At 54.0% G+C, this 20,922-nt stretch overlaps 2 protein-coding genes across 2 annotated transcripts in view; one reads left to right on the plus strand and one right to left on the minus strand.

The window, feature by feature from the left end:
- TRNT1 (tRNA nucleotidyl transferase, CCA-adding, 1) overlaps nucleotides 1-8,305 on the plus strand; it is an 8,752-nt gene extending 447 nt beyond the window's left edge. The window contains exons 2-7 of the mRNA XM_005881888.2: nucleotides 1,081-1,274; nucleotides 3,699-3,837; nucleotides 4,171-4,297; nucleotides 4,883-5,076; nucleotides 6,048-6,301; nucleotides 6,720-8,305. Coding sequence (XP_005881950.1) covers nucleotides 1,081-1,274; nucleotides 3,699-3,837; nucleotides 4,171-4,297; nucleotides 4,883-5,076; nucleotides 6,048-6,301; nucleotides 6,720-6,968 — 1,157 coding nt within the window. The 3' untranslated portion in view covers nucleotides 6,969-8,305. The remainder of the gene's footprint in view (nucleotides 1-1,080; nucleotides 1,275-3,698; nucleotides 3,838-4,170; nucleotides 4,298-4,882; nucleotides 5,077-6,047; nucleotides 6,302-6,719) is intronic.
- Nucleotides 7,571-19,514, minus strand: CRBN (cereblon). The gene is made up of 11 exons (XM_014529747.1): nucleotides 19,285-19,514; nucleotides 18,775-18,887; nucleotides 18,051-18,253; nucleotides 17,372-17,521; nucleotides 15,279-15,438; nucleotides 14,334-14,396; nucleotides 12,729-12,813; nucleotides 12,082-12,197; nucleotides 11,685-11,749; nucleotides 10,015-10,146; nucleotides 7,571-8,993 (listed from the first exon to the last, which is right to left on the minus strand). Exons 1-11 carry the CDS (start codon nucleotides 19,340-19,342, stop codon nucleotides 8,813-8,815), a joined length of 1,326 nt encoding a protein of 441 aa, XP_014385233.1. The 5' UTR covers nucleotides 19,343-19,514; the 3' UTR covers nucleotides 7,571-8,812.
- Between the last annotated feature and the right edge of the window lie 1,408 nt (nucleotides 19,515-20,922).

The raw sequence follows: 20,922 nt of genomic DNA on the forward strand, positions 1-20,922 counted from the left end.
TACACCGAGAAGCAGACGGTTCGTGTTCTGGCCACATTGCCGGCTCTCGTTGTTTTGGGCCATGGAAAGAAAGGTACTTCCAAGTGATAGCGAAATCACAAGAGGCAAGACATGACCAGTAAAAAGCATGTTTTTTCTGTGTGCCAAGTACTTACATACAGTACAGGGTCGGGCCACTAGCTTAAACATGCCCATTTTTGCAGGTTTTGCCAAAAGTTGCTTAGATACTGTTTTTTTATAAATTTGGAGATGATACAGGCATTCCCGGGTGCATGACCCGCTGTGGGTTCCTGGCTTGGGCAGGAAAGAATTTAGAGTCGAGCCAGCCTAGAGTTTAGAAGTGAGAGAGAGTTTATGAGTGAAGCCGGGAGACAGCGGGGCTCCCCACAGACTGCAGCCCCTCCCAGTGGGTTTACTTCCTTTACTGAGGCTCATTTAACGGATTTTCAGGGACAGGGGTGGAGACTTCTCAGAGGATCGGTTATGGGCTTCCCTTGCCAATCTTGGTGGCCCAGTGCCTCGTGTAGCTGCTAATGAGGCGAGGGGTGATGCTGGGTGAGATGAGCCACTTGGGCCCAGCTGGTCTTGTGCAGGGTCTAAGCCTTAGTCTGGTGGGGGTGGGCTTCCGTGACGGTTTCTGTAGTTTTCATCGATCACAGTTCTGCCACATACCCTGCCTCAAAGGAAGAAACCTTTTTAAAAATATACTCTCCATGAAGCCCCTCTTTCTGTTAAGCTCGGCCACCATAACAGTTCCGTTCCCGTGTGCGCCAAGCTTGTGTGAGCTGAGTGAGACAGGCGTCGGCCTGCAGCGGGGAGCGGGTACATCTCGTGTGATCAGGACGTAAAGATAGCCTCGCCCTGCAGCTTCGACCAACATCACGGAACTGGCCATCAGGAGAGCGTCCCTAGTGGAGTGTCTTTGGGAGGGTTGTTCACTGAGGTCCTCCCTTCCTGTGGGCCTGTCCTCCGACGCCCACAGGAGGCGCTCAAGGTCCCGCTGGCTCTCACAGGCTGGAAAACCACGTACCCCGGGTCCTTCGGGGAAGCACCTTGAAATAAAAATATCTTTCTCATCAGAGTTATTTGCCAAAGAAAACCACGAGCTGCGGATAGCAGGCGGCGCCGTGCGGGACCTGCTGTCCGGCGTGAAGCCGCAGGACGTGGACTTCGCCACCACCGCCACGCCCGAGCAGATGAAGGGGCTGTTCCAGGCGGCCGGCGTCCGCATGATCAACAACAAGGGGGAGAAGCACGGGACCGTCACGGCCAGGGTGAGGGGCGCCGGCAGCCACCGCGCTGCCCGGTCCTGACTTCACAGCTTACATTTCCCGTGACGACCAGCACACCACCCAGGCTCCTGGGAGACAGCCTCCCCGCTCCCCTCCCCTCCCCGGCAACGCTCCTTCCCACGGCTCCTTCCGCACTTACCTGCTGCCTGCAGGTTCCCGTACACCTTTCTGTGCCCCGGTGTTTCATGTTGATTTCTCAGTTTTCAGGTGGGGTCTGTTGACTTGAGGTCCTACTAGGGAGGGAGGGGGATGTGCCACACCAGCCGCGGCGGTTTCTCAGGGCATCGTCCTTGGTGTTGGGTTAAGTCAGCGTCCGGTGCCCCCGTGCCCTGTGCACAGCCGCATCGCAGGCGTGTTGTGACCACATTTCTGGTGTCACGTGACTTTATGGTCCTTGCAGTTAACAGCATTTTTCTTGGACATCGCTGTCCGTGTGTGTGCCCCGATGTGTCCTGGGCTGTCACTGCCAGGGTCCTCTCAGTCCACTCCAACGACCAAGTTTCAGTCCTTGTTCCGGGCCCTCACCTGGACGGTCCGGGCCGCCTGCCCGCTGCCCCAGCTCCCCTGTGCCAGCTCTGGGAACCTCCTCCTCTCCCTCTTCCACGGCCTGTTCCTGGACGCCTGGCGTTCTTACTTGCTGGCGCCCTCACTCTGGTCTGATGGTTGTGTTAGCTGTGGACTTAGAGCGGGGAGTCCTTGCTCGGAACTGGGACGGCTCTTCCCGGAGCCTCCGGAGAAATCTCGGCCCGGGCGCGCCTCTCCTTCACGGCCTGAGGGTGCTTCCTTCCGGAAGCCTCTGTGGTCTTTCCCTCCCTGGTGTTTTCACTCTCAAGCTGACGGGCCTTGCGTTGCATTTGTTTCTCATGGGCCATACAGCGCCCCGGGTGGGCCTCCCGCGTCCTCCTCACTTCACCCTGGTTCACTGTCTCCCCGGAAACCCCTGTGACGCTGGGCATGGACCGCGGGGACGAACCTAGTTTTGCCTTTGGTCTCCTCTGTCATATTCTCATATCTTTCCCTTTGCTTTCCACAGGTCGCTGTAACTGGACCACCCAGTCTTTCTAGTCTTTTTGCAAATTTTGCCGTCTTGTCAAGTTCCTGATGGTCTTTCCTAGAATATTTCTTTTGAAAGCTTCCTGCTGTCTTATTTCCCTTAGAGTAGCGTGTAGACAGTGTCTTCCCTTCCCTCTGAGCGGTTTCTGTCTTTCCTTTGACTTAAATGGGGAGTCCTGGGCCCTCCCCTGGTGTTGGGTGTCGTCTGGGGTTTGTAAAATACCTGGAGAGTTTATGTCTCTGGACCCACGTCGCTATCAGTAGGGCGTGTCTTTGGGGGAAATCTGCGGAGCCTCCAGTTAGAATAGCCTGCTGTCTGGCGTTTTAAAAACCAAGTGGGGGAGGGGGTGCAGGTCCTGGTCACTTTTTTCACTTCATCGTGGTGATCACTCCCATGATCCTCTCTGTCTGCCGTCCAAGATGTGTCTGCTCTTGATCGGCCTTTCCGTGGGCTAACTGCTCTGGTGCGGGCGGCGTCCTGGGAGCCCTGTTTTCATAGCAGGTCTCAAAGAGCCTTCACATTTCAAACCCTTTTCTTGCCGCTTCCCTGTGCCTCAGACTCCTGAGTTCTGGAATTCTGAGTGAGACCAGCTGTCCCTAGGGGAGAGTGGGTGAGACAGGAATTCCAGAGCAGCCGTGGAGTGCTCGCTTGGCTCCCAGTTCCTGTGCGGAGATTCCAGGCGCCCGTGTGCATGTGAGACCCTGCGCTGCTCCCCCGCCATGTCTGCTCCCTGCTGCTCCCCCGCCATGTCTGCTCCGTGGCAGTGCCCTCTCTCCGTCCGCCCCTTCCTCACTGCACTGCAGCCATCTCTCCTCTCACTCGTGCACGTCTGTGCGCAGGTCCTGCTGAGTTCTCACGGCTCAGCGCAGGTCACGGTCACGAAGCTACTCGGCTTCTCACCGCTGCAGACGGTCCCTCCAGCCAAGGTGGACGGAGGCCTCCCAGCAGCCTCCTTGGTGAGGGGTGAGCAGCTGCCCGCTGTGCTCCCCGTTTCTCCTCTGTCAGCCCTTCGCTCAGTGGTTACAGTCTGTAACTGACACAGCTCTCTGCACACGGGGTCCGTCAGGAAGGTTTCAGAGAGCAGCCTGGCTTGAACCAGAAGCAGCAGGATCCACTGTTGTAAGGGCTTCTCCCCTCTGTCACATCACTTGTCCCAGTGGCCGTTTTTGTATCAGACTCATCTTTTTAGGAAAAGAGTCTGTGGATCCGTCTGTGCGTGTCCTGGGTGCCTTTCTGTGTCGTGCCTGTGCGCCCGCCGACTGAGAAGAAAACTGCCTAATGTCAGGACTCGCCCTTGTTTCCAACCCGTCGGTGAATCTGAAGCCTCATTTTTGAAAACCATGTAATTACAGCTGCATAACGAAAATTTTGAGATCACCACCCTGCGGATTGACGTGGTCACGGACGGAAGACACGCGGAGGTGGAATTCACGACGGACTGGCAGCAGGACGCCGAGCGCCGAGACCTCACTGTCAACTCGATGTTCCTGGGTAACGTGGGGATGTGTTCACTTCGGTCCTTGGTGTACCCGCCTGGGGAACCCTGGTTCCTGGCCCGCTCTGCAGCCCATGCCCGCACCCGCGAGGCTGCCTCAGAGACCGGGGCACAGTGGCTGCATTCGACTGCCGCCCGCCGGCTGTGAAGCAAGGGCACTGCCATCGGCTCTGTCTGACTCACTCCCTGAGCCTAATGCCCGCAGGGCCGCCCACACCCCAGGTGGCAGGTTTTATCCCTATTCACGGCTGAGTGATGCTCCAGTTGTGGGTCTGCCACATTGCTTCCCAGTTCCCATTTGTCACTTCTCTCCCCTTTCCCATGAACAGGCTTTGATGGTACTTTATATGACTATTTCAATGGTTATGAAGACTTAAAGAATAAGAAAGTGAGATTTGTTGGACATGCTAAAAAGAGGATACAAGAAGATTACCTTAGAATTTTAAGATATTTCAGGTAAGAATGTTTAAAATCGATAGTTATTACCAGAATACAGTTCTGACCATGACGTGTACGTAGTCAGTGCACGAAGCGGTGACATCCAAGTGAGTCTCCAGGGGAGACGTAGCCAAGGGTGAATGGATGGACGGGTGTGGTTTGAGGTCAGTTCTGAGATGCTGTGAAACACTCCAGCGTCAGGGACAGGCGTCACATTAGAAACGTCATTCATTCCCAATGTGACAGGCAGGCCAGCGTTCGGGCTGGGCTGCTCGGGTCGCATTCGGCCTTGTTTGGGCGCCTGGACAAGGGGCCCCTTTCACTCCTCCCCTGTCCCAGCTCAGGGACTGCGCTGGATGCCCCTCCAACTCCCTTGGTGACAGAAGTGAGTGAGGCGGGCGGCCTGGTTCTGGCCAGCTTTAAGAAGTTACTCGTATTTTATTGGCTTTTGGGTTTCTCATGTAGAAAAAAGAGAAGGTAGAGAACAGACCATAGGTGGTTGTGTGTGTGTGATTCACTAGGTGGGGAAGGTGCCGGGAGGTTGGAAACAGCTTCCTGGTTGGTGTGCCGACAGTGGGATACATTGAGAATTCTGTTTTGTAGGTTTTATGGGAGGATTGTAGACAAACCTGGTGACCACGACCCTGAGACTTTGGAAGCAATTGCAGAAAATGCCAAAGGCCTGGGCGGAATATCAGGAGAGAGGATCTGGGTGGAACTGAAAAAGATTCTGGTTGGAAATCATGTCAGTCATTTGGTTCACCTCATCTACGACCTCGGCGTGGCTCCCTACATAGGTGAGGCCCGGCCGCACGTGTCTGCACTGAGGGCGGGTGGAACGCTGGCTCAGCATTCCGTAAGGGCATGCGTTTAGTTCAGCTGAAGAATCCTCAGAGGAGAAGTGGAGTATTTTAAAATAAACTTTGAGGACAAGGTAGGAGAGTTTTGTCACGAGTGGGGGACAACTCAGACACAGCGTAGGCTAGTGGTACAGTGGCCTCTGCGGCCAGACCGGGGTTTGAATGAGCCTTTGCCACTTGTCGGTTCTGTGACGCGGGTTAGTTCCTCGACTGTTAGTTTCTGAATATAAACCTGGGGAGAAAGTAACAGCCTCTTTCTAATGAGGCTGGTTTGGTGAGTTAACACATGCAAGGCCCTCAGAGTGGCAGGCATAGCAGCTTTTTAGTAACTTATAATTTACTTTCAGAAAGAACGGGGTCATCTGTGCATCTTGTGTGGGGAAACTTGGGGATAGTTCGAATACAGACAGTTGTTGGAGCAGATGGATGCTCTTTTATTAGATCGTCACCTGTTTCTAAGGTTTTTTGAGAGAGAGAAACATTGGTCTGTTGTCTCCCATACATGCTCGAGTAGGAATTGAACTCGTGTCCTTTTGGTGCACGGGTGATGCTCCAACCAGCCGAGCCCCGCCAGGGCTGAAGGAGTGGGTGTCTTATGGTCGCACGTCAGTGAGTGGCCAAGAGTTTGCATTGGGTTGTGTCCCTTGGGCCTGATCACCATCTCTGCCCCCTGCTCAGCCAGTAAATGGACCCAGACGCTTTACAGCTCCCCTTGGTGTACAGGGCGAGGGGCGTGAGGCCAGCAGCCATCACTAGTCCCTGTGGATGGAGGGCACCAGATTGGACCAACACTGAGTCCTGGCCACAGGCATTTCTACCAGCAAAGCAGTGGCTGGTGTAGCGTGTGGGTGTCGTTCACTAAATGTACCCACCGCACAGACGAGTGAAAAATGCTCCTATCCCGACAGGTTTACCTGCTAATGCAAGTTTGGAAGAATTTGACAAAGTCAGTAGAAATGTTGAAGGATTTTCACCAAAGCCAATGACTCTCTTGGCCTCGTTATTCAAAGTGCAGGACGATGTCACAAAATTGGATTTGAGGTTGAAGATTTCAAAAGAAGAGAAAAACCTTGGCTTGTTTCTAGTTAAATACAGGAACGACTTAACTAAAGCAACGGATAGTTCCGACCCACTGAAACCCTACCAGGACTTCATTATAGACGTAAGTACATACCAGTCGTGGTCAGTGCAGTCCGTCCTAATAGTAAAGCTAACTTTTTGTTTTTTTAATATATTTTTATTGATTTCCAAGAGGAAGGGAGAGGGAGCGATAGAAGCATCAGTGATGTGAATCATTGATTGGCTGCCTCCTGCACGCCCCACACTGGGGATCAAGGGCACAACCTGGGCATGTGCCCTGACCAGGAATCAAACCGTGACTTCCTGGTTCATAGGTCGACACTCAACCACTGAGCCACACTGGCTGAGCAAAGCTAACTTATTAACACGAAGACCCACAACATGTTCTGTGGACTTCATATATTTTAACAGAATTTCCCACTGAGCATGTGTGTAACTCTAGGCTGGGGCCGTTAGCATGCTTTCTAATGTGTGTGGCACTGTCTGATGTTGGCCCTCAGTCCAGGGAGCCCGACGCCGCCGCCCGCGTCTGGGAGCTGCTGAAGTACCAGGGCCAGCCCGGCCTCCTGCGGGACCTGCAGCAGTGGTCCGTGCCCTCCTTCCCCGTCAGTGGCCACGACATCAGGAAGGCGGGCATCTCCTCCGGGAAGGAAATCGGGGCGCTGCTGCAGCAGCTGCGGGACCAGTGGAAGAAGAGTGGTTACCAGATGGAGAAGGACGAGCTGCTGAGTCACATAAAGAAGAGCTGAGTCCGTGGGAGCCGCCACCAGCAGGACATCTCAGTAAGCCGCTCGCGCCTCGGCCCCAGGAGGCTTGAGAGACTCGAGGAGCAGCTGAAGGCGGCCGAGGGTCTTCATAGAATAAAGCCTTTTACACTCTGCGAGTTGCGTACTTCAGACACGAGGTGAAGGCTGCCTCCCCTCGGGAGCACGGTACGTGCCACTCTGCACATGGCCTCCCAGCAGTCACAGGCGTGTCCGCTGCTGTCTCACAGCCCTGAACTGGCACCCTCCTGGCACAGTTCCCACTGAGAGAGGCTAGTTGCCTTGCCCATCTTAACCTGTGTAGGCTTTAGCTATACCCTGAGTAGCCACTCAGAGCATCTTTGTACTGGCAATAGCCATGTTTCTGTAAAAGCCCGGCTAAAAGGTGTGGAAACCTTTGGTGTAACGGGGCTTCTTCGGGAGGGAGCCCAGACCAGGTCTGTGGGTGCAGGTGTTGGGAAGCACTCGCTGACACACTCAGGACCCACCGAGCGGCGTCCCTGCACCCCAGGGAAGGTGTGCAGGCTTAGCGGTTTCAGGTCTGGGTTCCTCATGAATAACACACTTTAAAGTAGGATATGCGAGTGTTTAATTAGAGTTTTATTTGCAAGTGTCAGTGAGCAATATGGAACATTCTGAGATGACACCTTCAGGGGCAAATGTCACAGCGGTGTCCCGCCCTCACTGGTTTAGTCTCAGCACGGTGTGCAGAGCGACGGGCAGACACCGGTCCTGGCAGTCATCGGGGCCACAGGAAAGGGTGGGGACGACAGTGTGGAGTTTGGAACGAGGTGGCACGTGCAGGGTGGTCGCTGGCGTTTGTGGGCGAGGCAGTCCACACGGGTGCACGTTTGGTAAAAGACAGTCGGTTTTGGCCTCACGTTTTACCCCTTAGTTGAACTTTCCCCAATGAATTAGGTGAAGCAGCAAAGGACTAGCAAGACCACCACAGTTCACACCAATGGGAAGACGCCCAGTGAACCCCCAGTGTACAAGCAAAGAGGTAGGTGGCGAACCAGCGTAGCGAGACCTTCGTCTCCAAGTTACTTCTTACACCTACGCCATCTGCTCGCGTAGGCGCTTCACATCACTTAACAGAGAACGTGTTTTAGTTTTGCTCTTAAAATTTACTTAGAGGTTTTTTCCAATTGACCCTGAACAAAACAGCCTAAGAAGACAGCGTCTGGCCTCCCGGAGGGGACGCACTTGAGCATCTGCTCCTTAGTGGTCTAGGTCCCGATTGCACTTGGAACAGAACCAGCGGTGTCACAGTTCAGACACTGAGCAAATGCACACAATACTGGGTTTTTACTAACAAACACGTGAGAAAATGAAAACTGTATTTTGGGGCTCAAGCTGCCTCTCTCAACTCTAATATTTACAACCAGGATCTGAGAGACACGAGAAGTTGAGAGGAACACAGGCCTGTAAAGGGCTCTGAAGTCCTACCCACTGCCTCGCCCCTCAACTGGGACCAGGTGCCTGAGTGTGGCCCTCAGGAGCATGGACCACGTGCTGCTCTGCATGCGGCCTCACAGGGCCGCCCTCCAGCAGTGTCACGTGCTCTGTGCGGGACGGTATCTATCCGTGACGAGCTGCCTGATCCAGGTTGCACAGGGCCCTGGCACACGCTGTGGAGGTGGGCGTTCCTGGAAACCAAGTGTCCTGGCGGCTCTCCCTCACCCACAGGGCAGTTGAGGCTAAACCTCCGAAGCCCTGTGGCTGAGGCTGCCCATCCCGGGCCGCTGTGCTGGGGGAGCCAGTAGCGGGCGTTCCCACAGGGGACTGCCTGGGCCACAGCTTGTGAAGTGCCTGGGGCCCTACCGTGTTTACAAGCAGAGCACGACTTTCTCAGGGCTCAGCTCGTCCTTGGTGTCCGGGATCGTGGGCAGCAGAGCAGAGCGAGTCAAACCCCAAAATTTCTGGGGTAACATGTCCTTTTTGGTGGCTGTGAATTTCCATCCGATGTGGCTGGCACAGACCCTGCACTGGGCGACCGTCCAGGCAAACCTGCAGCGGGAAGGGCGAAGGGAAGGTCAGCCGAGTGGCCATCTCTGTGCCTCCAGCTTAGGGAGAGACGCCCTAGGGCCCTATTCTCAGCATCAGGGAGAACACGGAGCTCTGGTCTGCACGCCCCTCACACCCAGAGTTCCTGCGGGGCACGTGGTCCAGCTCCTGTGTGACCACACAGGTGACCGCCTTGCGGCAGCTGCCCCAGAGGGAGTGCTCTCAGGTGGGCAGTTCTCATGAGACTGAACCTCTTGAAACAGGAAGGCTCCGTCAGAAAGACTAGACAAGGCCCAGCTGGCGTGGCTCAGTGGTTGAGCACTGACCTATGAACCAGGAGGTCACAGGTCAATTCCTGGTCAGGGCACATGCCCAGGTTGTGGGCTCCATCCCCAGTGTGGGGCGTGCAGGAGGCATCCGGTCAATGATAGTCTCTCATCATTGTTGTTTCTCTTTCTCCTCCCTTCCTCTCTGAAATCAATAATATATATCAAAAGAATACAAGCCATGGTGTTTCTGCTCTTCAGGAAGACACTCCAAACCATGGAATCGCAGCCCTTTCACCCCTGAGCTTTCCCAAGCTTAGAATTTAGGTTAACACGTTAATTCTAGTTTTAGTCCTTGGACTAAAAAGGATGTTAAACCGACTGCCATGGTTCTAGCAGTAAAACCACTAATTCCTGCTCAGCTCATTTTGTCCAAAAAAGAAAGGCTGACCCAGATGTGGCAGAAAAGACATACTTGGGCCCTTGAAGAGGATGTGGCTGAGGGACCCCCCGGGCTCCCAGGTGGAGACTGCCGGGTGGCAGGGACAGGTACCCACAGGGCCACCCACCTCCTCCCCACCCCACACCAGGGAGCAGATGCAAGGACAGCCCAGGCGCCAGCCCCTCCCAGCGTGAAGGGCATGTAGAGAGAACCATTCATTCCATGGTGTACTTCGGGCTGTAACTCCAGCAATGCTACTTAGAAATCTCTGTGCCCAGTCATGGCAAAGCCGAAAGGAAAAGTCCCAGGACATTACCCAGGAAACCAGCTGTGCTGCGTGGACGGCCGGCCTATCAGGTTCAGGTTGGAGGCCTTGTACACGGTTAGCGTCTCATGCACGTACCCGTGGGGGTTCACGTAGGCCGCCATGGGCCCACACAGGGACAAGCTGCAATAGACGGCACAGGGTCAGTCAGCACAACATGGGGAGGGGCAGCCTCATTCCGACAGACTTCTTACGGGCTGACCAAGAAGCGAGGCTACAAGAGCTACGATTTCTGACCTGTTAGCTTTACATGAAAGCAGAGCCTTAGAGTGACAGCAGGAGCTGGCAGCCCGCCCAGGTTATTCAGCCTACGCTTCTCCATGTTGGCCAGAGGACCAGCGCTAGCCTCAGCCCTGCTGCAGACAGCGCCGTGAGGGCACAGCTCTGCTCCTAGCACGGGAGTCAGTGCAGCCAGGGTGCCTCCCCGGCTGGCCCGTCACTGCAGACAGCAGTTAGGAAAGCGGCATACACGGTTCAAACACTCCCTCAGCACCAGGCCAGGTCAGAGCATCCCTGCTTGATCGGGGCCAAATGTGGCAAAACGATGTTTAACAGGACTGACTGTGATGCCTGAGGCATAGTAGGTCCTTCCCACATCCTAGACTAGTGGTCGGCAAACTGCGGCTCCTTGAGTGTGGCTCTTCCACAAAATACCATGTGCGGGCGCGCACGTACAGTGCGGTTGAAACTTCACGGCCACATTCAAGGGGCCAAAGAGCCGCATGTGGCTCACGAGCCCCAGTTTGCCGACCACTGTCCTAGACCAGTGGTTCCCAACCTTCTTTTGGCCACGTCCCACCTAAGCATCTCTCAAATCCTGATGGCGCCCCCCTGCCCCCCGTGACACAGAATTCTTATTCAAAAAGTGAGCTCCTATTCACGAGGAGGAAGCCTAAAAGGCCATTCACTTGATCTAAAGAAGCTTCCAAAGAACATGGCATGAAAGAGACAAAAGAACGAAAGGACAGTTGAAGTACTGAGAATGAAATTACTAAGAAATTGTTAAAAAATAATATGAAATTATATGAAAAAAACAGCAAATAAAGTTTCAAAACATAATAGAGAACAAAAATGCATAAATAGGTCACAACATATATACTGTATATGAAGCCCCTAGGACAGTGGTCGGCAAACTGCGGCTTGCGAGCCACATGCGGCTCTTTGGCCCCTTGAGTGTGGCTCTTCCACAAAATACCACGTGTGGGCACGCATGTACAGTGCGATTGAAACCTCGTGGCCCATGCGCAGAAGTCGGTATTTTGTGGAAGAGCTACACTCAAGAGGCCAAAGAGACGCATGTGGCTCGCGAGCAGCAGTTTGCTGACCACTGCCCTAGGACCATAAGATATGCAAAAAAATTCAGTTAATAACTCATTCTCAAATTGCCTATTTAAAAATCAAACTGCCCCCCTGAGGCGTGTGCCCCATGCTGGGAACCGCTGCCCTAGAACACAGATCCCAGCAGGGACTGAGGCAAGACGTCCGGCTCTGCTGCTTGTCCCTGAGCTGGGGCTGAGGGAGCCCGCGGCCCCTCACGGTTCACTTGCTGAGGAACTAGAGGTGGAGTGTACGGGCAGCGGAAATAGTTTTGACAATAATTGTGTTAAGACAGCTGGGAAAATGTACTCAGAAGTTTACTAAAAATGTAATAAATATCTCACCTGAATATTTCATTTTTGGTTGTTATTTTTGTTTCCTGACATTGTTTACAGCACAGAGACGTACACTGGAAAATTAAGAGGAGGTTAGTGGGGAAACGCGCTCACATGACAACGAGATGACACAGGTCACAGACACCCCCCTAAGGGGCCCGAGTGCTTCCTAACCCCTCCTCCTGGCTGAGAGGCTGACACCACCGGTGCTCAGAGTCCACACCGAGCGGACACAGGGGTCCACGGCCCAGGAAGGCAAACAGCTGGAGCTCCCACGACCCCAGGGAAACACTCAGGTTGTACTGTCCCCTCCAGTCCTCACTGCAGGCCTGTGCCACCTGCAGGCGCCGCGTGGGACCCCAGAGCCACGCGCTCCCGCTGCCTCGCGCTGGGGGTGCTTGCCCACCTTGTTCATGATGTCCAGTTCGCAGCGCAGCCGCTGGACAGCACTGCCGATCTTCAGCAGCTGGATCCTCAGCACGTCGTCGATGGGAAGACAAGCAGCTACTCTGTAAGAAAAATCTGAGAGGCGTGGCGGGTTTTCACGGGTGAAACTTGGGAAGCGGTGTCTTGAAATCCTCCTCTAGGGTTTCCAGAGGAAACTTCACACCTTACAGCCGCTAAAGCAGACCAGCTACCCCGCGTGCCCTCTCCTCTCGGGAGGTTTACAATGCGGCTTTCCTGCCCTTGTTCCTCTAAGGGCCTTCTATAGATTAAACACAAAGTCTGACACGTTAGGGGTTTATTTGCTAAGAGACCAGAAAAACGGCTACACAGCACCTATCAGAGCACAGGGTGACGTGTGCAGGTCCCGGAGCAGGGTCCTGTCAGCCAGCTCGCCTCCAGGGGAGGGAATGGAGCAGGGACGGCAGCCTGGGCTGCTCGGGAGAGCCCCGTGGGAAACGGGGTTCCCAGCATTTCACCTGTCATCCCACTTCCTAAATGCACTCGTTTTTAAAGACTCAAAGCAAAAGAAATGCCCTTCTCAAAGCTGATAGAAACACTAGTTAAGAAGCCAAATGTGTTTGGTTCCGTTCAATAAACATTTCCTACCTATTGGATTTGAAGGGAGAGAGTCATCTTTCAGGTTTTCGTCCCATTCCCGCAGCTGCTGCTTGATTCTGTCCATTAACGTTTCCTGTAAACACAGGAGCCCTAATGAGGCTCAGGCATTTACAATCACTGTGCTCTTCGCAGCTCCGAGACCACGCACACACTCCTCGCTAGTGAAACCTGCGTTCCAGCTCAGCGTCTGTTTCTCCTGGGGGATGACCCAAGCCCCAGCTGGGCCTGGCAGCTGCCACCCTGGGCTCTGGGTCTGGCAGGCGCCCGCCCTGGGCTCCGGGGGCACCAGCCTCCTCTCCTGCCCAGGAAGCCTTTCCTGCCTCCACCCGGGATTGAGGCCGTGAGCTGCAGGCACTTTCCCACGCAGGAGCGAGCGCTCACCGCCCCTTCACAGTGTGCGCACAAAACCCGTGTGCTGGGTGTTGGTTGTGAACTGGTCTCCTCCGTGGCTGTGCAGGTGCTAAGAGCTCAGCACCTACTGTGGAGCCCCAGGTGGGACTTGCGGGCACTGTGCCTCCCAGGAACGGGGACCGTGTGGAGTGTGGACTGGGTGCCAAGCGCAGCAGCCACACTGCCCCATGTTACACACTCCAGTGATTTGCCCCAAACCTCAGAGAAAGGGACAGAAACCACGCTTTGCACACAGTCTGTGTCCACAAACCCAGATTCCTCTACCTGTTCTGACAGCCTGTCGTGGGGGTTTTGCATCAGCGGGGGTGGGGGGTGGTGCTGGGCATTAAACGTAAGCAGAACCACTGTGGATGTGACCGAGAGCACACCAACTAGGGACCAGGAGACACATGTTAATATACTTGTTTAGAAAAGTCCAGAACACTGTTAAAGGACTCTTTAATTTTCTAAGTGTAACTACCATGTGACCCAACAAAATGTCAAAGGCTTGATAAACCCTAAACCAGTGATGGCGAACCTTTTGAGCTCAGCGTGTCAGCATTTTGAAAAACCCTAACTTAACTCTGGTGCTGTGTCACATAGAGAAATTTTTTGATATTTGCAACCATAGTAAAACAAAGACTTATATTTTTGACATTTATTTTATATATTTAAATGCCATTTAGCAAAGAAAAATCAACCAAAAAAAATGAGTTCGCGTGTCACCTCTGACTGGTCTAGACCATCTCCGTATCTGGTCCTGAGGTCACCAGGCCTAAGGAACCAGGAAAGGCCCGGCCCGTGGCTCAGTGCTGAGCATCGACCTACGAACCAGGAGGTCACAGTTCGATTCCTGGTCAGAGCACACGGCTGGGTTGCGGGCTCGATCCCCAGTGTGGGGCATGCAGGAGGCAGCCAATCACTGATTCTCTCTCATCACTGATGCTTCTATCTCTCCCTCTCCCTTCCTCTCTGACATCAATAAAAATATATTTTTTAAAAAAACAAGAAACCAGGAAAAGCAAAAATCCTACACACGACAGGCACAGCCTCTTGCAGGAGTCGGTCGCCTGCCTGTTCTCAAATGCAGGGAACGGCCCAGCCTGAGCGTGCGACACGGTGAGCATGAGCCGTGTTTTCTTCTAAGGCCTGGGGTGTGGCACGGCTCACCCAGAAGCAGGAAGCTGAAGGTGAGTCACTTACCGCGTCATACAAGGAATACAGCCAGCGGGGCCACGAGGTCAGATTTGCACAATGAAATTTTCTCTGAAACCAGAAATAAGTCACTTGGTAGTGATCCCACACAACAAAGAGACCCCGTGCCTGGGAGCGGATTAAGGCCAGGCCTGGGTCAGGCCCCCCTCGATGCTGCCCCGGCCTTGTGACCTGAGAGCAGGGTCTCGGCTCCCCAAACCCGTCCAGGAGCCCGTGTCCCGTCGGGGTGTGCTCCACACAGCGACTTCAAGTGACCCTGCCATCGCCCTGCTTGCTAGAGCCAACCAGGGGAGTGAGGGGCCGTGTCAGGCTTGAAAGCACACAGCTGCCCGCTGCCTGCGAACCTGCAGCGTCAGCACTCCCACCCTCCAGAACCTCGTTCACGGCTGCGGGAATCTGGGAGCCTCCCAGTGATAACTTCCCACAGGAATCTTCTAGACACCGGGACCAAGACACGGACTCCCAAGGTCAGTGCGTCCCCAGGAACCAGTCACGAGCCGATGCCTCCCCCACTCCCCCGCCAGCTGCAAGGGAGTCCTGAAACGGGGTGCATTCACCCCCAAGAACAGGAGGGTGGTGCACACTGACCCTGCCAGAGGCGCTTCATGAACAATCCTACTCATTTACATCAAAATTAAACCTTCACTACGCTCTTGGACACAGAGTAAGGGACGGTCAACGCAGGGTTTATCAGGTTACAGTGCAAACTTCCAGGTTTTTAAGAGGTACATCTCAAAAGCCAATTTACTCTGATTTAGAATCTAGCGATCTTTCCTGCAGGCAGAAAGCATAAATACTATTTCTACTCAGAACGGAGGCATCTCGCGAATAAGTAGAAACAGGCTTCACCCGCTGTTTTTCTCAGAGAAAGAACGGTTTAGCCAAAGGACACGCGCCTGCGTCTCCTGCAGACGTGTGGACGTCAGCCCTCACCTTCTGGTACTTCTGCCACCACGTGTGTGAGCGCCGGTCCTCCCGGGAGGCGGGCGTGGCCGGCACCATCCTGCACTTGTTGAGGGACTCGAGCTGCACGGCGGCCATGGTGGAGGGCAGCACGCACTCGGGCAGGATCTGCACCTTCGCCTGCTGGATTCTGGGAGCGAGGACCAGGCGCGGGGTCACTTTTAAGGTGAACTAACTCAAACTAAACATGAGGCTAATTTTCAATACTAAGGTTTTCAAAATTTTCTTTTTTAAAAAACATTCATCAAATGCTGATGTTAAGATACAGAAGTTTTTCAAACATACTATATTTCATAAATCATACCAAAGTTCAAACCAAAGATAACCTAAGGAATGGATTTTCAATCTCAGGGTGGAATGGAAAGGAAGACTTTTACATTTCAGGAAAATATGCAGTCTATAAATGAAACCAAGTTAAAAAATCAACACGTAACCAACTACTGTTGCGTATCCTGATGCTTGTAAATTAATTTATTAGACACCCGCCGTCCCATCTCCCCTTTCCCTCCAATCATCCACCCTGAGGAGGGGGAGAAAAAGGAACGGAAAACAAGACCCCGTGCATGGGGAGGAGTTGAAAAGACCAGAGAAGTACTTGCAGTCCTAACTTCCGTGTGCATTTTTCTCATCAAACGTTTAACTTGAACGTGCAAAGAATCAAAATACACATGATGTTTTTTTACTTAAACATACTTCAACTCTCACGACAGCAAAGCCCCATTTCCAGAAGGCTACTTGAGACGGGCCCTTGCGGGGAACGCCGCCCACAGGAGGGCTGTGCCGAGCCGTCTGTTTGGGGGCCTGCAGGCTCTGCCAGGAGGAGGCGCCAGTGCACCCCGTGCTGGTGCTGGGCGAGGCGCCGCCGGCCGACAGGTCAAGCAGCACATGGAGCGCTGCCCGGAGTTCAGAACCTGGGTACCAGGCTCAGGGTCTGCCGTGTCCCGTGCCAGCCACCCACCCACACAGACAGCCTCGCCCCGCAAGCGTCTCCGCGGGGGCCTGACACCACCCGGGAGACCGTGCCCTCGCAGCTTGCCCAGCCCGGCTGCATGCTCCTCAGGTGGATATGCCTTGACCTGCGTCAGAGATAATGGTCTGCTGCCCTCTTGTGTTCAAACGGTTTTTCCACAATCAAAAGTCACTGATACCAAGACAGGCTCAGAAATGCACTCCCCCAAGTCAGTTTCCATTACGGTTTCTGGAACAGTGCTCACTAATAATCAATATTTTATGCGCATGAGGCCAGGAAGCACTGTGAGAATGGAGTGTTAGTGCTCAGGGTCTCAGGAGGGCCCTCAGGACACACTTCCACCCGCTCAGGCGAAAGGTCTGGGCCTAAGTGTGGAGGCAAAAGTCTCAGCCATTGTCCTCGAGCAGCTCATCCCCCGAGGGAGACAGACAGACAGACGTCCTGTGACAGCGCCGTGTGCTCAGCGTGTGAGTGTCCACTCAGTGAGTCCTGGGCAGAACCCAGAACCTGCATCCTTCTCCACAGGTGAGTCCCCTGTGCCAGAGTCCAGGCCACGCCCACGAGGTATGCCCGCAGCGATCAGGACAAAACGTTTGTGTGTCTGTCTGTGTGTGTGTGTGTGTGTGTGTGTGTGTTAAAAAGGATAAATTAAGGTGGACTGGATTTTTAAATGAATTTAGATTCCTTGTAAGGGCTGAGCCAAGTAACTGGTGAAACAGAATACCCCCAATTCCTCAACGTCAGAAGGCCTGTGAGCCTCTGAGCTCCACCCTTTCTCTGCCCAGAGCCATGCCCAATGGCACTGCCCTGTGGGTCTGCCTACTGCCCTGACCTCCAGGGAGCTCTGTCCCGGGGACCCTGGGGGAGGGGCTCCCAGGATGGGCATGAGGCAGGCGCTAGGGCTGCTGCAGTTTTATAAACATCCCAGGGGCTGATGCACAGCAAACTTGGGAACCACTGGCTACAGCTTCCAGGGAAAGAGAACTAGTCAAAGGTTAGGGAGTTGGAAGGTGAGGGGAGTAAAGAAATATGAGAAGCACACCACACATCATTTGGAGACGTCTGCTTAGCTCTGAGGGGCGGCGTCTCTTACCCATCTGACTGTGTTCGCAGCTCCAGGACCTTGAACCTCTGTCTCCCGACCGCTTTCACTTTCACCACCTCGATTCCAAAATCCTGCTCTTCCCGGTAGGCATAGATCTCCGCGGTGGTTCCGAACTGCGCCTCCCTCTCCTGTGCGTTGCTTCCAGGCAGATTTCAGAAGAAAACCGTTGGAACATTTAGTTTTTAAACACGCAAAGCTGACGAGAGCAATGCACCGGGGAAAGCAACTTAGAGGAATCGACCCTCACTGCAAAGCCACTTGAATGCTACCGGGGATGCGGCTATAGGAGGCGGCCTCGCCACGTAAGCGGGAGCACACGTAGGAAAAGAACAGGCTTCCCGTCCCGGAGAGCGACCAGGGCTCACGGTGACCCCCTCGGCCCCTAGCAAACGCTCCTTTGCTCCGCAGCCCTCAGTCCTGCTGCGGGTTTGCCAGCACACTGCGCTGGGGTGGGACTTCCGCTCCTTCCCGCCCCACCGCCCGCTTCCTGCAGCTGCCACAAGACACCTGAATGCAGCTGCACTTAACCCCGGCCCGTAATGGACGCCTCGGGAATTGAGAGCAGCCGTTCTTTTGCACAGGCCACCCTTGACATTGAATGCAAAGGCCCTTTCTCTTCCACGCAGGCCGGCCTCACAGGCAAGGTTCTAGAGCCGGGGAGGCTCACCTGTGTGCGAGCACGGCGAAGGTCCGGTCCTTCTGGATCAGGGTGCGCACCATGCTGACCTCCTGCGGGCTGAAGAGCTGCAGGGGCAGCGTCTGCCCCGGGATGAGGATCATCGCCACCTGCGGCAGCACCGGGATCACCTGGCAGCTGTCGTCGTCGTGCAGGGTCCGGCCGTGGAACTCCTCCATGTCGGCCCCCAGGTACTGCGGGCAGACACGGTCGTCACACGGCGTCAGCACACGCACGCCACAGACTCAAACCAAACCCGGGGAAACATACACAGAGGGCACTGACTTTTCTCAAATAATAGTGACCTTGGGCATCAGCATCCCCCACGAAAGTCTAGTTCTGGCTCTTAGAATTCCAAGACCATTTTTCTAGTTCAGAAGACTTTATTTTGACTGAGATCAGAACGTCTCTGCTCAAATGTCACGAACGAGCGGGTGAGACGTCAGGAGGGTAAGCAGCGCCCAGTGCCCAGTGGTGCAGAGAGTAAGTAACTTAGTGCCTCCCGACCAGCAGAATCACACAACGAAGGGGGACCACTCCTCAAAGGGTGACAGCAGGACGAGGGTGAAACTGCTGGCAAGTCCCAGGGAGCGCGTCTCTGTGGCCACAGCCCACGTCCCACCCGGCTCTGGTGTGAGCAGCGCTAGCCAGGCTCCGACCGGTCCCTCCGCTGAGAACTTGCACCTGCAGGTAGACCTGCCACTGAGCTACGTACCGTATGCGATGTTGGCAGACTGGTGTCAAAGTTTATGACACTTGGTTTTTTGGCTTCTTTGCTATCCTGGTCTTCCACTTCCATTTCAAGTTCATCTTCCTCCTCGTTCTCTGCTGTAAAAGAACATTGTGAAAAGAAACCAGATACGTGAGCACAAGCCGATGGGTGACAATGTCCGAGCTGCGCTCCCTCCCGCAGGCACAGTCCTTCCGCGGTCTGAGCCCGGGAGGACAGGGCTCTGGTCCCACTGGCGCCTGGTGATCCCTGCAGATGGTGAGGAGGCCGCAGGGCCGGGGTCTGGCCAAAGTTCTGTTTTAGAAAAGTTTAAAGTTTACAGAAAAGTTGGGCTCCTGTACTCCTCACATCCATTTCCAGAGCTAACGTGTCCCCCTGAGGAGTCGGCTGGCTCCTGTCCCCTGGATCTGGGTTTCCTTGGTTTGTACTAACGTCCGCTCACGGCTCCAGGTCCCACCCAGGAGGCCACTGTCTCCCTGGCCTCGCTGGCTCCTCCCTCTCCAGCTGGAGTTCTGTCGGGCATTCTGTTTGACGTTGTTTGATGCGTCCTCATGATTAGACTGAGGTTACGAGTTCTGGGAGGAAGACTCCCGAGGTGAAAGGCCACCAATGTGACTGATCAACATGGCAGATGCCGACCGACCACCCAGCCGAGGTCGTGTCTGTGGGGCTTCTCCACGGTGACCTTCCTGTTGGAAGGAACACACCTGGCCCAGCCCCCACTGCAGGGGTACGGGGCCCCCTCCTTAAAGGGGCACCTGCACACACTGCTGAAATCCTTCTGTGTGAGAGACACGCAAGACAACTCATTCCAGCTGGAATGATTAAATGTGAGTTTCCTCATCTGAAGAGTGACAGGAATGAGTAAGAATCTGTAAGGTTCTTTCGAACTTTCTCTTTAATGATCCTACAGGAAACAGGAAGGAGGGGAGACCCACTAATGACCGCACATTCCCAGGCGGAAGGACTTTCACAGCAGTGACTCATCTCCCTGGCTACCACTCGCTATCGGAGAATGAAATGTCTGCAAGCATCTTCATACCGATTTTGCTTTGAAATTTTAAAGCTTGCGTGCAACATAAAACATTTTGAAAGGAATGTCTCAGAAAGCTTTCTCCACACAGAACTTGTTATGAAAGCGAAGTTGACCTACTTTAAACCCTGACGTCACTAACAAGAGGTATGAAAGTTAGAGAAAGCTGCACGGAAGAGGTGCTTATCTCTCAAATGGGGTCTGTCCTCCTCATGCCAGCTGCCAGCCACGGGCGACTCCTTCCTCTACCAGGGCTGCTCCACTGGGGGGTGAGGTGAGGGGGGGGGGCTGTTCCCCTCCGGGGACTTGGGAAACGTCTGATGCTCTGAATCTAATTCCTTGTATTTACAATCCTGACAGCATGGCTTCCACCTGGCCTGCGGAGAGGCCCACACGCTGCACCAGAGAAAGTCGAGCAGGTCAGCTACTAGCCCAGTGGCTAGACTCCATGGTTTTAAAATTTACATTTTAGCCATTCTGACTTCCAGTCTCCAAATGATTTCCTTACATATACAGGGTGTTCCCCCCCAAAAAATGTATAGACACTTGGAATTATTATTAATTCCAATGGGTTAAATCTGAAAAGGAAGAACCATGGAATTAATCATGTGTGTAAGCATTTTTCGGGGACACCCTGCGGTTGCCTTTCTCATGAATAAGGCTGAACCCCACTTCCCCTATGGGGCAGTTTATCGGCCAGTGTTTCCTTGGCCAAGATAGATTCTTTGCAGCTTAGTTAACTATTTCCTTGGCACTTAAAGAGGATTATTCTTTGAAACAACTCACAGTGCATGGGGTTATGGACAACCCAATGCTTCCTTACAAATAATGCCCATATGCAAAGGGGACATCTGTTACACTTTCAACAATAAAGATAAGTTTTTAAAATTCCCAGAAGATTCAGAAAAGCACTATGATCGCATCTACAAGCTCCCTGGGCCTGTCCCTCTGATTTTTGGACAAACCCTAACTGTCGGGAACCAGCGGAGTGAAGTCGGAGGCGGGGTCACGCAGGAGGGCCCGGGCGGGGCAGGTGCTGACCGGGCTGATGGCGGCTCCCGGTGCACAAATTACCCTCCAAGCACAGCTTTCCTTGGGCG

This window comes from Myotis brandtii, unplaced genomic scaffold (genome assembly GCF_000412655.1).
Source record: "Myotis brandtii unplaced genomic scaffold, ASM41265v1 scaffold693, whole genome shotgun sequence".
Taxonomy (NCBI): Eukaryota; Metazoa; Chordata; class Mammalia; order Chiroptera; family Vespertilionidae; genus Myotis; species Myotis brandtii.

Coding starts and splice junctions, on each gene's coding strand:
- CRBN (XM_014529747.1), bottom strand. CDS start 19,342: ATGAGGACGCATCAAACAACGTCAAACAGAATGCCCGACAGAACTCCA. Junction 18,888..19,284: donor CAGAACTCCAGCTGGAGAGG/GAGGAGCCAGCG, acceptor GTTCTTTTACAG/CAGAGAACGAGGAGGAAGAT. Junction 11,750..12,081: donor AACTGGACATCATGAACAAG/GTGGGCAAGCAC, acceptor TTAATTTTCCAG/TGTACGTCTCTGTGCTGTAA.